The sequence below is a fragment of the Thermobia domestica genome, chromosome 12 (genome assembly GCF_964235325.1).
Source record: "Thermobia domestica chromosome 12, izTheDome1.hap1.1, whole genome shotgun sequence".
Lineage (NCBI taxonomy): Eukaryota > Metazoa > Arthropoda > Insecta > Zygentoma > Lepismatidae > Thermobia > Thermobia domestica.
This window is the reverse complement of record NC_137465.1, coordinates 137,559,310-137,577,797: the sequence shown is the minus strand read 5'-3', so window position 1 is coordinate 137,577,797 and position 18,488 is coordinate 137,559,310. Positions and strand designations below refer to the sequence as shown.

Here is an 18,488-nt window from a genome sequence, read left to right as displayed (position 1 = left end):
CGATGTAGCACCTTAAGACTACATAACATGACCATGCACAACACTCTTCTAAAATCGGAAGTGGTTCAAATTTAATATTACTTCCGGTTTTAATACTGATTTCCAAAGAGTAAAACTGGTAAATATTATTGCAATCGATCAGCGTCTCCAAAATAGATTCCATCTCCTCCGTTAACTCTCTATTCAAACCAGAAAAAGTTGAAATTAGTAATTTCTTGTTACAACGTTTATCGCCATAGAAGGAAAACAGTAAAAGAAGAGAGTAACAGAGTTTTAATATGTGTTCATTGTCCCAGGAACATTTTCTATCTTCAATATTATTATACTTACTACTACCAGTACTGCTTTAAGTTTGAGTATTGAATTTTCATAGTGTGGAAGTCTTTAGTTTCACACTGCAAAACAATACTCACTTGTTTCAGTTTTTGTCCGTGTGTCTGTCTGTCCAATGATAATTTCGAAAAATTTACGCAATTTCATCGATATTCTATATGGACCACCCTCCAGTCTTCAAAAATAAACTTGTTTGTTTGGGATATAAAGAACCAAGAATACTGGGCTAAAATTGATATAAAAAAAAAAGCCCAGTGTTGCAAGTTTGCATATAGCGTATATATTGATCAGACGATTTTCTAGACTAATTTGGACAAAAACTATTCGATTTTGATGCAGTGCGGTGTATATTTAGTGTTTGATATTCTATTCGCATGATCAATCATTGCCATAGCTCCAAATCTAACCCCATTGAATTTCTTTGTCTGTGCCTAAGTAAAACGGAAAATTGTTTAAAATGAAATGACTAGACCATGACTAAAAACCTTATAGGTTGGTGTATATCTTCGTATCAATAAATAGCTACATCCAATAAAGATGCTATGAGCGTTTCAAATCAGAGTAACCATTTTGGTGCACACTTAATACTTACGCCATGTTTTTCTAATGTCTAGAGTGTAAACTGTGGTGGATAGAGTCCCGAGTTATATTCCTGATACGGTAATGTTGAACGTACTATCGAGTATATCGAGTATAGTGGTTCAGATTACTTGTTTCTTATTGTGCTTCTACGTAGTCTCAGCAATATCTAATCTAATGTATACGTGAATAAGTTATCATGTAAAAGAGAACCAAGTCTTTTTTCTAAAATTTTGAGAAAAATATCTCAAAAACAGTGAGGATATTGGATTTTTTCAGATATCATTTTACTTTAAATTTGTAGTAAGCCAAGGTGGTTTGCATTACTAGATACTCCCTGGTATAAAAAGGAGTGAGAATCGAAATTTCATGCATAATTGTGTCTCTTTTTACATGCATTGTTGGTAGGTACTCGAACAACATGAGGTTTCACCGGGAACAATACACTGCTGTTTAGGATAGTGAAAGTTACCTGCTTTCCTCAATAAATGGCGTACAATGCAAGCATACAAAGTCATCTGTATGTGCAGAATGGTGTACAATGCATGCATAAAGTCGTGTAAAGCGAATAGTGTGCAATACAAAGTCATCTAATATATTCGTTTATTATTCGAGGACATACTAACAAATCGAGAATAGAATCAATCTCAGTATTACAAAATAAAGCCATAAGTGCTATATATGGTCGTCCTACGTAGCTACTATCGAAGTAAGAGTTTGTTTATGGAATCAAAACCTTTTGATCAATTAATAAAAAGTCATTTTTGTATTATGTACATAATGTACTTATACGTAATATACCCGATGTCCACAATCTAATACAAGAAAAAATTAATAAAACTGAAATAGACAATGTTAATTCAAGAACCTGTGGTATAAATAGTTTTATGTATAATACCACTTACATTAATGATAAACTGCTGCAAAAATTGAAGGATACAAAGCAAATCCCATTATTAAAAAAAGAAATTTAAAAAATACTTCTGGAATAAGTATGTTGAATGAAGCGCAACGTAAGTTATAAAAATGAAACACTAAGGTATAGAGATACTGACACAAAAATACGAAGATATTTTAATATAAAAATGCTTAGTCTCTTAATGTAAGCTAATGCTCTTTGGGACTTCGTAATCCTTATTCTTTGCTAAAACGAACAAATATCGGGTACACAGCATTACTCAACAAGACAACAGGAAGCTTAAAAATTACTACTAGGTAACATACTAATGCGGACCAATCATATGAATTAGTTTTCATGCAATGATAGAACAGAGGTTGTCGCGTGGGTTATAAGCGCCCGGAGCGAGAATTCCAGGCGCCCCCTTCCTCCCAGTATGTTATAAAAAGCAACCAGAGTTTATTCTATACTCCTAGATTAAAATATGGAATGCAAGATCATAATGCAAGATAAAAAGTTGATATTATGTCATTTTTAAAAAAAAGTGAATGGCTTTTTTACTTAAAACATAAAGGTTAATGAAAACATGGTTTTTAAGTATTGAAATCGAGTGCTATATTAATTTGAACTTGATATATTAATAGCATAGAATATACAGATAACGATACAAATATTAAATTCAAAGATTAAAAAAAAAAATCTATTAGAGAACTGGAGAGTGTTTCAGTTGAATAATTCTAGACGGTGTTTAACATTACCGGTAATTTTCAAGTTGAATACTCTAACGGGAGCTCCTTAAGGGTCTAGTCTAGGTCCCCTGTTGTTTCTTCCTGTTATTAATGATATTCCTCTGTGTATTAAAACTTCAAGTTTTTTTTTTCGACGATCTTAAATTATACTCGAAAGTAAGTTCAATTGATGACTGCGTGAAACTTCAACAGGATCTACAGAGAGTTCAAATATGGTGCGATAAGAATAAATTAGTTCTGAATGTGTCCAAATGTAAATCTCTATCTTTCACGAGGAAAGAAAATCTAATTAACTTTACCTATACAATAAGTGACACTTCCTTATCTACTCCAAATACTATCAAAGATCTAGGAGTGATATTTGAAAGCAAATTAATCTTTGCTCAACATGTTGACGCAATAACGAGTAGTGCATACAGAAACCTAGGTTTAATTTATAGGATAGGACAGGATTTTTACAAAGAATTAACATTTATAAGGTTATTTTTTTTTAAATCTGAAGTCAAAATTATAATACTGTTGTACTGTGTGGACACCAACTGTCACTAAATACTCTGATGCAATACAAATATACAGTTTAAGTTTTCTTAAATGCTTGCATACAAGAAACCTGTTTTCACCCCCTATGTATATCCCCTATGAACGCTTAGCAACCAACGGTAACTTAACTATTAAGTAACATAGTAGTAACTTAGTAACCAGTTTGAAAACTAAAAATTTCAGTTTTCAAACATTAGGGGAAAAAAGATGGGTTTGTTCTAACATAAATTGTTAAACAGTAAAATTGATTATGCAGAATTAGTTTCAGAAATATTATTACATGTTCTAACGGTAAAACTAGAACAGCCAACACTGGGACATTTTATTATAGAAAAGCAAGAACTAACATAGGCTTATTACTTAAGTCTCCTCTGTGGAGGTTGTGTGCTTCATATAACGAAATGATTAGATTTCATGTAGTAAGTAGATGTATTTAGTATGTCCGAAAACAAGTTCAAAACAATTGTCAGGCAATAACTTCTGCATAATTAAACGACGTATATTTGTGTATATAGAATAATGTATGTATAATAGTGTATGTTAGATAATTATGTACATGGCACTATAACTGGGTGTTAAGTCTGTTGTGTTGTCCTTATGAAATAAATAAATTTTATTTAGTCGTAGCCTAGTCATTATTAAAATATCTGAATTAACATTATTTAAAAAAATAATTTACCAGCATAATCTGAATTCCTTGAATTTTTTGATTTGTCGTCCCAGCACTCCCGTGGACGCGGCGCCCGGGGCGATCACCCCGTCACCCTGCCCACACAACGGCCCTGAGAACAGACATTGCAAGTGGCAGTTTCGATTGTTCTCAAGTAATTATCTTATTTAACAATTGTCTTTTAAATTAAAGAAAATATAGCAGTTTATGTTTAACTTGTTGTAATTCATTCACATTAGATTCATTCTACACTAAAGATTACGCAACGAGACCGTCAGATAAATGAACACTATCATAAGTAACGTAGCACATTTCTCCTTTGGGTCGTCAATTTAGAGTTTTTATAGGAATTTGTCCGAATAAAATAAGCAAGTATTGATGTAAGCACAACATTATTGCGTTTTCTCTACACAAATATCTCAATCATCAATCAAAATACATCAGTAATCCTTTTATTTGCTGTTACTGTGTCCTTTTTTTCTCTCTGAAATAACGGTACTACAAAATTTCAAATGTTTCTTTATTATCTCTAGGCAATGTATCGGTTTCTAAACACCACACTTTTTCTGTAATTCAGAAATCTACACGTTTTGAAATCCAATATTTACTGGTAATTTTGTTCTGAAAAAGTGAGTAACACGCGATTTATGTCAGCGTTACAAATAAGTTTACATATAGTAACTCCTTAAGTGTGTAGATTTGATAATGTCTTCTGAAGACACGTTTTACTGTTCGAAGTTTCTGACACATGGCATATACAAACGTTTTCAAAGTGGAAAGGACTAAAGTAAGTACCTTCTTAAACTTTGCAGAATCATGAAGTACTAAACAAAACTGCAAAATTGTATGATTTTTATTCCTGGACAGATATCTGCAAAGAAATACGCTTAGGGTTTGTCAAATTTGAAAAGCACATACTTCATGCTGTAAGCATTTTAAATGAATCAATCTTACTTGATCACTTTTGAGTTTCACCTTCATGATAAAAGGCTTTTATTCATATTGTCGATAAATACGAAACACATTGTTGTGCAACTGTCTCAAATTTTAAAAAAAAAAAAATCTGGACAGTAAATTTAGGGAATTTAACGTTTGCATGACAGCATGAACAAAATATATAAACTTAGTACACGTTTGGGGAAGGTTGTCAGATTCCATTCCTCAATTTCTCCAATCACATTAGAAGTTTCGGGCCCTCCTTTTGTAGATAAAAGTTCTGGAGTTGCTGCTTTCTTGCTATGTGATATCTAATGTTTGGCGCTTTGTGGAAGCAGTGTGTGTGTGGGGGGGGGGGGTAGTGTCTATTGTTTACCAAATTAAAGGTTACAATTTTTTTCTGAAGTATTTCAGATGAACGTGGTAAGTAATGTTATCTTCAGGATATTTAAATTTAAATAACGCTTTCAATTTCAACGGAGAAAACTCACTTGAAAAATATTCGTTGACATGAAGTTTCAGAACTTCTTTCTCTAAAGAAAGGACAGAGATGCTTTCCCCGTTTGTTCGGTGAACTCTTTATTCGTCTTTATTTGCTACTGTTGACAGCTTTCCAACTTCTAATTTCTGTACATAAATTAGTAATTGATGCACTTTTCTTTCACAATATAAGGATTTCATAATATCACACCATTGTCAACAAGTACCCAAGTGTATGACTCAAGTACGTTTTTACAATACGTTAAGATATCACAGCCTTGTTTCTCCCTGTTATGGTAGCTCAACTAGAGCCATTTGCGATAGGAAGGATGTTTCAGAGACAGAAACAAACTGTAACTGAAAACTGAAAAGAAAATGCCTGAGATGCCTTTTACTAATAACACATTCAACATTCAAATATATACAGATATGCATACTTAAAAGAAACGTATATACTGTACATATAACCAGGGATAAAAGTGGATCTGAAAAGGTAGGGGGACGCTTGACGTCACGACGTCCCCCGTGGCTATCTTTCCCCATTGTATTTTTTTTAGAAAGTGGGAGACGCCACATACATTTTCTGGGTGTGGGCGTGACGACGTCCCCCGCGTTCTCCCGCACTTTTACCCCTACATATAACTGTAAACTTTCTCTTGATACTATTTCTTTGAAAATAGGGCGAATGTGTATAATGCATTAGCTGAGCCCTAACTTTTCAAGGAGACCAGCTTTAGTTCGGAGAACTGAATATACTAAATTTTGGAGCAAAAGCATTTTCAATTCAAAGAAAATGATTGGCTGAACTTCACCCACGCTAAATGATGCCTTGAACGCATGTGATCATTTGTGAAAGAAAACACATTCGACGTCCTCTGAGCTACAACTCACGTTGCAAAAAGTGTTGACAGTGCCTCAAGTTCTTCACGTGTTGATATGCTCGAAAAACATACGAAAGCATTATCACTTAGAAACCAACAGCTAAAGTTTCTTTCATTGGAGATATCTTTCTCTTATTTATGTAAATGAATTTATATTTATTCCTTCCTGTCGTTATACGTACTAAGAAATATGGCAAGTAAAAGAGAAAGAAAAGTTATAAAGTTTGAATTAGCATTGCAAAAATTTACAATGTTCGTTTGAACCTTAGGTAACGGAAGTCCTTTCTGAGTTTATGTAGTAACTTTTTACTTTTAGCTGCATTGTCTCGAGGCTTGTTTAAACAACTGAATAAATATTGCTTCTATACGGATGCATCAAATTTTTGTTTCTGTTTATTCTGTCTGAACAAACTCATTAACACTTGACCTTTTGTTAGCAAACTATTAGCATATAGAACAAACTACTATGGCGTGTTCTCATCAATTTGCATTTAGTATTATCCGGTAATTACACCTACTATAATCTCTTTTGTGCATTACATATATAAGATGTGCACAAAACGTATCGAGCTTTTGATAGGCAAAAATACCTTTATTGATTGGGAAATCCGAAACACTAATCCCCTTCCTTGGTAATGCACACACTTTTTTCGGCGCTCCCACCACTGTTGGTAACATGTCTGGAACACAGTTTTTGGACTGGTGAGCAACCATGCTGTCGCATTCCGCATGATGTCTTTTCTTGACTCAAAACGGATACCTTTCAGTGGCATTTTCAGCTTGGAAAATAACAAGCCATGGAGCCATGTCAGATGAGTAGGAGGCCTGACGATATACATGAATATTGTGTTTGACGATAAAAGTCTGAACCAAATTTCGGCGACACTCTACTCCTGAACAAATTCTCGTTCAATATTGAATGTACCGATCCGGTTGAATGGTTTCCGTTTGGGTATCGCCAATCTTTTGTAAGAATATCGCTCCTTTTTTTTTTTTTTTTTTTTTTTTTTGTCATTTTACAAAAACTGAAATCTGAAGACCTCTCAATACACGTCTTCAGTCTTTGGCCGACTACCAGCGACTGACGTTTTTTGCGGACGGGAAAAAAATCACGACTGCGCATGAGTGACTCCTCTACATCTACACTGAAGAAAATCTCCCGCGCTTCATTGGTTTGCGCGGGAAAAATAATGTTCGATACTTTTTGAACACACCTCGTGTATATACACTGGGAGGGCACAAGTAAGTCTATACCGAGATAACTGGACAATGTGGTCAGATGCATCCCTGAAATTCACTGATCCAAATTTATATTGAATAAAATCCACTGTTGCTATAAGTTTTAATATAATTATAACATTAATATAATTATAACATTAAAACTAAAGATAGGAATGGCGAAAGCATGATTGAAAAGAAAGATGAATCAATTTTGTGGATCCTTGGAGAAAGAGTATTCTTTCTTTTATTTTAAAAAAATGTAAAATATTTCGTGTAGAGTTTTGTGCTGTGTGATGGATGATGAAATGACTGGTACTTTCTGAGATATAGATGTAGACATGAAGAAAAAAAATTGGCTAGGTCAAACGGAAAACGAACGAGGACATTTTGGAAATAATAGGGGAGGAAAAAACAATTTTAGATGTAATGAAAAAAGGAAGAGAAACTTGTTGGAACATTGACTGAGGGGTAAAAAGACTATGCCATAAGATACGTAATAGAAGGTTCGGTGGCAGGAAAAAGTAGGACAAGGCGAAAGAAACTACTTGGCGGTGCTAAAACAGAAAATTACTATATCAAGACGAAAAGTTGTTTCAAAATTGCAGGATCGTTACAAGTGACCAATAATGGAAGAATACCCTAGCTATGATGATGATGAACTTATTAAATCCTCTTGGAAATAAAAGTAAGGAAGTAAAAGGAACGCCTTCTAAGTGCTTCTATTAACAAATACGTTATATATACATGAAATACATGTACATGTTAATGGAAACTCTATGTAATTTCTTGTATTTACAAATATTCACAGATTCCCGTTATAGAACAATAGTTCTTTGGAGGTTTCATTTCGAAGAGGCAATAAGAATTTACATTCTTTAGAAATATGTTGGAATTCTAATGTGTAGATCTATACTGATCCAAGAATAGAGGGATTGTTTTTATTTTATACCAATCTAAAAATTGTAATGCAATTACATTCTCTTAATCAGCTCTTAAGCTCCAAGCTCCAAGCTTGGAACAATAAAGTGATAACAACATTCGCTAATGTAGCTATCTTATCACAGTTTTTGTAGTTTGAACAGCTACACATTATCTTAACACGCTTTTCTTTAGTTGTTTATACAAGTAATTGTTATAATGTAGAGACCAAACACAAAAACTTGTTATATTACTTTCATCGAAGTAACTTATCCAAGGAAAGGCTGATAAATTTGCTGACACCGTATTTGTATGAAATACGTGTTATAAACTAAACAAGGGGCAAAAAGTGCATTCGGTACGTTTCTCTATGACTTCATGTCAATACTTATACGTTTCATCTTTGTCATGTTTATCGATCAGAAAGCAATGTTAACATGTCGAATATAATATTTTAAATCTAAAATCTTTCTTTTTTCTTTTCCGTTTAATATACGGGGTGTATGTTAGGTCACTCCGAATTTTCAAGTCACTATAGCTTCTTTATTTGTGAAAATATTTTTATAAGTACATTTAGACAGAATAATTTTGTTTAATATCCTATTCACAGCTCTATATAAGCGCTAACATTCTCAGTATATTTCCTTAAATAGTGAAGGCACAGAGATTCAGGGGTAAAGCGGTTACCTCTGATGCTAGGGAACACTGATTCGATCCCAGGCCAGTGAGTTTGCGGTACACAACACAATGTCTGTCAGTTTTCTGTGGATTCTCCTGCTTCCAACCCTTATTGACATTCTACCAATTCTTCCTTTATCATTATCTTTTATTAATTATCCGTTTCTTGTACGCTGAGTGGCATAATCGTGGAAACTCTAGAAATTTCATTTCATATTCCTCAAAAAAGTAACTGATAGGGAAAAGTCCCCTAAATTATACCACTTCTAGGAAATCTCTTATACTTCCAAAGTATAATAGAAATTAAAAGGACTAAAGTACCTAAATCGTTAAGTGCTGTCTTAAGTAGTGTACTAAGTCGCTGAAAAAAAAGCAACGAATACGTCTGTCAAGCAGTCGTTCTTTCAAGAAAATGTTGCGGGAAGCACACTTAGTATGGGGGCACTGCTTTTACTATTCTATTTATTATTATATTATAGATGTATTATTTTGGTCTCCTCCAGAGGAGCACTCTCCTGGGGGGATTGCCACCCAAAAAACGTGTCTGGAAGAAACACTGCTGCCAAGTATCCTAAGTGGTACTTCCCCTATATTGTAAAAGGCAAGACACTTTTTGAAATAACATTTTGTACAAAGATGGTAAGTGATTTATTGATTATAGTTAATGACATTAAATTTGTGTCCACATCTATGTTACTATTTTATACATATTTTTGTATACATATGTAACTATTGTAAGAATTGTTATAGAATACGACTCTTTCACTTCGACATCAAAAGCTAACAATGCAGTCATGACGGTCATCATAGCCTATATGTAAGCATCTGTACTAAATGGGCATATAGTTTTTTTTTTAATCGGTTGTTATCTTCTGGTGGAAATTTCTAATTGTTTCTACATTCAATGTTGCATGGATTCCTTCCAGCCCTCCACTAATTTTGAATTCGAACCATAGATCCTCCAGGATTTATATCAAGCGGCTATTCTAGCACGCTTTTCCACGCTTAACACAAGCTATATTTAAATAGAACTGTAAAAAGCTAAAGAAACAATATCAAACTAATTCTCAAATAATTTTTATTTTCTAAATACACTAGTTTTATCAAAAAATCGTTTCTGAAATAAAGAAGTTATCATACAATGATTTTAGAATGGAAAGTGACATAAGATCTGTATGTATTTTCTTACTACAAATCATTCGATATTTACGAATCTTTCCACACTTTTTGGAAACAGGACAGAATATTTTTAGAAGACAATATAAAATATATCATTATTTCTCTTTTGTAGTAGGTGGGATAGCGAATATTGAAAAAGGATTCGTGTTAGGGAATTATTAAATTTCCCTCAATTTTAATTAACAAGCTACCCATCTTATTCAAAAGTTATTACGCCAATTAAAGCAAACAAAACGATATATAAGCGAGGTTCCGTGTTATCCGAGCTTTATCCAAACAAACTAACAAAAATTTGAAAACTAGCCCTGTTACAATTACAAGCTGTATGCAGGCATTTGTTTCAGCAAAAAGGCAAAAGCAAAGTTTGCGTAATGATAACGACCACACCGGACGTTGCCATACTTAAGCGAGCGAGCTTTAATTGTTGCATGTCTTGAGTTTCAGTTTGACGGCACGGTTCTACATCGAACAGCAAGACGACATGGCACCACCTGACATTATGATTTTGCGACGTCTGCGCAATATAGCGGCCAAAAACAAGCCAGCTTAATGAAGCAGAAGACTTTTAAAAAAGATGTGTGTATGCAGTGTTGCCAATTTGGGGGAAAATTCGCTAAATCTAGAGGATTCGACCTCCACGATAGCGACAAGAAATAATTTTTCCGATTGGCGACTTTTTTGGTGATTTTTAAATGACGATTTAGCTACTTACTTACAAATTTAGCGACTCTTTTCTGCAAACAACCTGTTGATCTGTAGAGAAATTAGTTGAAAACAATGTTTATGTTCTTTTCTTTCTTTTTCTTTGTTTTAATCAGCGCAAGTGATGAAGAGTTTAGGAATACAGCGTACTGACTGCTCCACAATCCTGCATTGTTGTCTGTTACCCTTGTAGTCTAACGGAGAACAATTACAAACTTGATGTCCTTTAGTTTGCAGAGCTTCCGTTGAGAGACACAAATAATACAGCATTACCGATAGCAAAGAGATTAGCTATAGACGTGTGAATTAAAGCGAAGTGGGTATTTGTTATATTTTTCCTTTGGGATCCTTTAATTATTCTGCACTTTTTCTAATTTAAAAAAAAAAATGCATAACGTAAGTATTGTAGTGTTAATTATTTGGGAACTATTTTGACTCCAAAATATGAACAAAAGTATCCGAACAATGTGAAATGATCCCTGAATTAAAGGGTTGGCTACGCCCTGTTGACAAAGATGTGAGTAGAAGACATTGTTTATTTTACATCTACATCTTTAAAACAATGCTATAGACAACGGATTTCACGAATAACTTGTTTTAGCGACTTTTAACCCAAAGTTGGAGTCATTTCACCTCTCGTTTAGCGACTTTTTGTGTCAACATTTTGGCAACACTGTGTGTATGCTAGACAGTACCTTATTTGTATTGTGTTTTACTTATGTACCTATCAATTTCAGACCGCATTTTATTTACTGTACTATAGCTAATTCCTTATGTATGTATGTATAATTATATGTACTGTACTATATGGCCAGTAAAATAATAAATACAGTAATAATAAACAATGTAATAAATATAATTAAAATATGGTAATCTGGTAGCAGAAGAAAGGCAATTACGTGAAGATATCTGCTTTTGATGAAACATATCCCATAATGAAATTAATTTAAATAAATTACTAGAAAATGAAAGTCCATGCAACATAACAAATATGACAAAAAAAAAATTGATTTGCTTCTGCTTATGTTCAGCTATGTGACATCCCTTATTTCCAAGAAAGCTTCTGGCTTCTTCTCGTTGTGTATCCTATTGTAACGTTGTATCAAATAGTTTAAATCAATTTTTTTAGACCCAAAGAAGTTTTAGTGTGCTCATGAAATATTTATATGTTTCTCTAATGAAAAATCACTGAGACCAGACTTAACAATCATATAAACTAGAAATAATACCCATTTCCACCAAAATTAGTAGTAAAAATAGCTTCACATTTATATAAAATAATGCTGATACGTGCTCATATTTAAAAAGAAACCACAATTTCTTTTCCAGTCTAGAATTGATTTATGGCTATACAACTATTTATTTTAAGTTGACACGGTTTCTTTTAAATTTATGCGTGAAGCTTTACCTATTAAATACTTTTAATATGCAGTAAATTCTTCCATGTAATGGATTAATTAGGGCGAAAAGATATCTTTAAAATCATAAGTCAGTTGGATTGAGATTTTCGTTATACTGACATACGGTACCGGTACCATATTATCGGTCTACTTAAAGAACTGTGACTTAAAAAGGTGAATCATAGATCCAAGCCTCAGTTGTTTTTTTGTTAAGTGTTGTTTCTTAATAATCAAAGATATAACTTCCTTAAATGTTCACAAGCCAAGGCTTCCTATTATGAACTACATTTGTTGCGTTTGTTACATTGTTACATTTGTTTCATTGTTACAAATTCTGTCCGTTAGGTTCATTGATTTACGATGTTAAATTGTGGTTTAACAAAATAGTAGACATAACTCATTTATGAAAACTTATTATTTCTCGTCATTCACATGCGGACAACTGGATATATTGTGATTTAAAATTGATTATACCCTGCAGTTACAGGTTGCAGTTTTTTTTAAAAGAAATTAGTATCATAGTAGAAGAAGCAAAAATAGGGATGTACTAAAGTAGCATGCTTCCTTACTGCGGCTCGTGATTTCCTATTTGCTATTTATACTGTATTTTAAAGAAGTTTCAAACAGAATCATGAAGTAAAAAATTTGGAACTAACGGATCACGGGAAGGAAGTTTTGAAGGAAATCGACTAGGGACTTACGTTAAAAGTACTATCTTCGAATACGCCCAGCATGATTGAAAAGGATCCTGGATAAACCTATGTCAGGATTGCCAGCCCAAGGATTCAAACTAAGGCCGACTGCGAAGAAAGAATTCTAACATTATTCAATAGAGTCCAAATACACTTGATGCAATGCTTGCAAAACCATGAGTAGAATAGGAGAAATAAGTAGAACGCAACATTTCTCGTTACTCCGAAAAATTGTCGCCATTTTATATAATACAGGAACATCAAACTCCTCGTAACGAAGTTTATAGAAAAAAGCAAATGTCTGTTGTACCAGTAACCAAGATACTAAATGCAACAGAACGTTGTACACTTAAATAGACTAACTGGCATACTTTAAAGTTACACCAGCAAATATCTGTGTATACAATCTACGTTGCTTGTTAGTGATGTCAAAAAGTAAATGACCAATTTGAAACCAGATTTTTTTTATTCTTTTTTTTTTTGGGGGGGGGGTGAACAGAAGACTATATTCCCACTACAGTAACGAAATCTATATTCAAATTGGTTAATTCAATTCTAAGTTACCAGCAAAACTATAAGGAAGATGTGTTGAAATATAAGTGAGGATATACCTATATCAAAAAACACACCTACTGAGTAAAAATAATTCAAACTATTTTTATCTACTATCCTTATCTTGTTATTTGAACACTTTTCTGTTTCGTTCCAAACTTTTACTCGAAAGTTGAGATTATATATAAGACTAAAACTTAATACATTCAATTTTATCACACAATTAAATAATTACGTACCTTATCACATGTGTCCATAATATTAACAATGATTTCCTGATTATCCAGCACCTCGTGCTTACAATATGTGTCTTCTGAAAAGACAACATAAATGAATTAGAATAAATAGACAGTCTGAAGCTCAGAGGGATGATGAACAAATCAAAAAATGTTCACTAAAATTGTATTTTCTTAAGTTTTTAATTCATTGAATTTCTAGCATTCGACTCTATTTTAATTTTTGTATCTGTCTCTCTATTAGGAGATAACTTTTGGTAAAATTTAGTTGATTTAAGTCATACTTTCAGTGTGCTCTCCTTAAGGCTTAGAAAACAGTTCAATTGATTGGGATTTATATCAATGAAGAATAAAGAGGAAAACGATATATAATTCACCTGAAGTTGGAACATTCCACATATCCATAATGTGATCGAAAAGAATCTTCACGTAATTCCTAGAAAAGTTATTTGGCTTAAACGTAAGTGCTTGGAATTGATATCACTTAACAAAAAGATAATGAAACAGGTTACGATCGAATTATATACATATATATTCTGAAAACTAGGCATCTTTCATTATTCCTTTCGTAAATACTACTCATTTTGATGTAATATTCGGTATATTGAGTTCTTCAAATATTACTATTGCATGGGATTGTATTTGGTTGAAAACATGTGAATGCACTTCATAATTTTCACGATAATTTTTGTAGAGTTTTGTCAAATTTCATGGAATATAACGTATGATTTTTTTAAAAGGTTTACGATTTGTCTCTATTGATCAGGGACATAAATTAGTCAGAGACAAAGCGCTAATTCATCCCATCCTAGCAAACAAAATTAGCTATAACTCATGTAAGTGTGACTTGATTTCCAGATAATATGGTTGTTTGCTTCCATTTAGGTTTTCCAATGGACTCTACTTCATAGTATTGATATCAAACAGGGGGAAAAGATGAATTTGAATTGCCTTTTAAGAATATTTTTTTAAAAAGGTGTATTTCCTAGAAATTAGTCGAAATTATTGTTGCGAATATTTGAGTTGTCGAATGTTTGAGCTTTAGGCTGAGTATGCACAATCCGTTAAAATCCTGCTAAATTAATAGCTTTAATTGTTTGCACTTAACGAATTTATTTCACCAGCCACCATTCTGTTACACAAATATTAATACTCAAATCTAAATATGGTTTCATCTCGTGTGTCAACAATAAACAGGAAAGCACATTCATATTCAGTATTATCACTATTCATTTTGAAGTAAATAAATAGAAACCATAAAGCTTAAGTTTCATTTAAATCGCCATAATATATTCCTGTTGAAATGCATAAATAACAATATTCATACTTAAATATGGTATCAGCAGGTTTCCTATTTTGAAATAATTACAGTGAAATAATCCTTTTTTTTTTTAAAAAAAAAAAAAAAAAGTTCCAATGAAATTGTCTGAATGGTTTTAAATCGGAAACTTTCCTGCATGGTAGCGACATTTATTAGCATCAGGTAGGCAAACAATACTGGACGTAGCAACTTGTTGGTATGACTATTTACACTATTAAGAATTGTAGTGATGCACTGAGACGTTGGTCGTAAATAGAATTCAAAACGTATGTTTTGTCCGAGGCAATGGGAGTATACTGCTTCGAGTTGAATTCTTGCGTAAGGGATAAAGTCACTCCAAATTAAACAAAAATACTGGGTAATTTTGAAAAAATAATCCACATTTATTTCGACAATTTGAGACAAAAGAACCGCTCGATTGCTTGGTTTAAAATTTTTCAAGTATTAAGTGGTGAGATCTTCTAATTTAGAAACGTATTTCGCTCGCTTCTATAGTACACGCGCTACTAGTGCTCAAAAATACATTACTTTGATACTGGATGTATTATTACTAGTAGAGGGTAGTGATTTTTGGAATAATTTATTCCGAATAACTTTAACTGTTCTCCGAACATTGTAAATTCTAACGAAAAAGCTCCAATTCATCAGATGTGTATGAAAGATGGTGCAATACCACATCGTCTACGTAAAATTCGCAGAGTATCACGAAATATACTATTGGTGTATCTTCAGTTATCGTTAGGCTCTGTTATCTTTCGAATTTTTTTTAGTTTTTCTTTTTTTAATTTGAAGTGACATTGCAGTTATGTTTGATATGGAAACTGAGAATATCCCTGCATACTTGACTAGAAGTATTGCGTCTTACCTTTTTTTATTGTTATTATTTTCCAGAAATCGGCTTTTAATGCCTTCAATTCGTACACTGAGAGCGCTATTATATTTTATCAGTGATATACGCAGAACTTCTTCAATTTGATATTCAAACAGTCAATTTTATATCGTTTCAGAACAAGCCTGTTTTTTATGTACACATCTTAATATAGTAAATCTTTATTTTTTCAGTGATTGCTAAAGAAAGCTTTGGACCGTCAAACACGCCAATTCATTTTAGCATATACCTCTGATGACAAAACACATGCATAAACACCATATATCTTTTCCTACAAAATTGCAGGTATCCCTTAGCAATTTACATTTCATTTCATTTCATTTCATTTATTTGCCTGCTTCATTAGCTTACAAAGCATGAGAAATTCTCATGTAAGCATTACAGTTGTCAGAAAGAAAAAAAAATACAATATTGTCAAGTACCAGAAGTATACATGATGCAATCTTCCCAAAAATACAAAACCACATAATAGGATATATTAAGTATAAAAACATGAGAATTTACCTCTAATTAACATCTGTACACATATATTACGAGGTGTGTTTGCACCAAGGTGTAGCTATCGCGACAAAATGGAGAGCACTAGAAATAGACTGAACGAACACGGTGTGTAGAACTGAGGTGATAGGATGCCTACTGTACACTGGGAGAGGGATGGTTTAATTTTGATCATCACTGTCTTTCACAATATAGTACGTGATTGCAGCTAGTAATTCATAAGCTAGTTTACATGGGGTGTCCTAAATTGGTAGTTGTTCCAATATGGCAGATAATGAAGTAATTGCCTCTGTATTACAGTAGTTTTGTGTTAATATTTGTTTCTTTCACATTCTCAGACAAATTATTGGCATAGGCTACTTACACATTTCCCTTCTTCTTAAAGAGTCAATTTGCTCTTAAAATTTTCATTTCCTTTACCGTATAATTCACAATACGTTTGGTCTATATAAATTGAGTGTAAGGCTCCTAAGATTGTTTCAAAGAATATATATCTTGTATATACGATATATGTGTGTATGAAAAATTGAAGTAATTTTCTTCAGGTTTGTAGACTAATTAAGAAGATATGAAGAAAGTTCACACAATTTTTAGCTTTTATTTTTATTTATTTATTAAATAAGCTTAATCTATTGTGTAAAATTCAAAAGGTGCTGTAAATGATGTGTGCCTCAATATTTACCCAATAACTATTAGGTATCTTACTACTAACAGTTTGGTAGAGTTTTACTCAGTGCTAATTAGAAACATGTCTAATTAAATTAAAAATACAATTTGTTGTTTGTGTTATTTTGAATTCTTGGACAGATAGTAATGGTCAGAAAATAAAATTAATCAGGAATACTTACAGAAAATCCAGTACAAATTAGATTTGCATTGCTTCTTCGTCTATTTGTTCTTCCTTACTGAAGCAAGTTCAAACTGTTCATCACCTGGAAATTGCGCTCGACACTGGTACTTTTCGCACTAGTTCTGTTCCTAGCCTTTATATACACTATGTGATCAAAAATATCCGGACACCCCCAAAACATACGTTTTTCATATTAGGTGCATTGTACTGCCACCTACTGCCAGGTACTCCTTATCAGCGACCTCAGTAGTCATTAGACATCATGAGAAAGCAGAATGGGGACTTCGGACTTCGAACATGGTCAGGTGATTGAGTGTCACTTGTGTCAGAAGTCTGTACCCGAGATTTCCACACTCCTAAACATCCACCGTGTCTTATGTGATAGTGAAGTGGAAACGTGAAGGGACACGTACAGCACAAAAGGGTACAGGCTGACCTCGTCTGTTGACTTACAGAGATCGCCGACAGTTGAAATGGGTCGTAAAGTGTAATACGCAGATATCTATCCAGACCATCACACAGGAATTCCAAACTGCATCCGGATCCACTATGACAGTTAGATGTAAGGCGAGAAAACTTGGATTTCTTGGTCGAGCGTTTGCTCATAAGCCACACATCACGCAGGTAAATGCCAAACGACGCCTCACTTGGTGTAAGGAGCGTAAACATTCGACGATTGAACAGTGGAAAAACGTTGTGTGGAGTGATGAATCACGGTACACAATGTGGCAATCCGATGGAAGGGTGTGGGTATGGCGAATGCCCGATGAACGTCACCTGTCAGCGTATGTGGCGCCAACAGTAAAATTTGGAGGGGTGGTGTTATGGTGTGGTCATGTTTTTCTTGAAGGGAGCCTGCACCCCTTGTTGTTTTTCGTGGTACTCTCACAGCGCAGACTTACATTAATGTTTTAAGCACCTTGTTGCTTCCCACTGTTGAAGAGCAATTCGGGGATGGAGATTGCATCTTTCAACACGATCGAACGCCTGTTCATACTGCATGGGGTGTGGCGAAGTGCTTACACGACCATAACAACCCTGTAATGGATTGGCCTGCACAGAGTCCTGACTTGAATCGTATAGAACACCTTTGGGATGTTTTGGAACGCCGACTTCGTGCCAGGCCTCACCGACCTACATCAATACCTCTCCTCAGTTCAGTACTCCATGAAGAATGGGCTGCCATTCCCCAAGAAACTTTCAGCACCTGATTAAAAACATGCCTGCGAGAGTGGAAGCTGTTATCAAGGCTAAGTGTGGGCCAACACCATATTGAATACCAGCAG

General features: G+C 33.7%; 1 protein-coding gene across 1 annotated transcript in view; it reads right to left on the bottom strand.

Moving 5' to 3' along the window:
* Positions 1-18,488, bottom strand: part of LOC145665793 (ras-like protein family member 12) — a 493,554-nt gene that overhangs the window by 164,404 nt on the left and 310,662 nt on the right. The window contains exon 3 of the mRNA XM_081732911.1: positions 13,648-13,721. Coding sequence (XP_081589037.1) covers positions 13,648-13,721 — 74 coding nt within the window. The remainder of the gene's footprint in view (positions 1-13,647; positions 13,722-18,488) is intronic.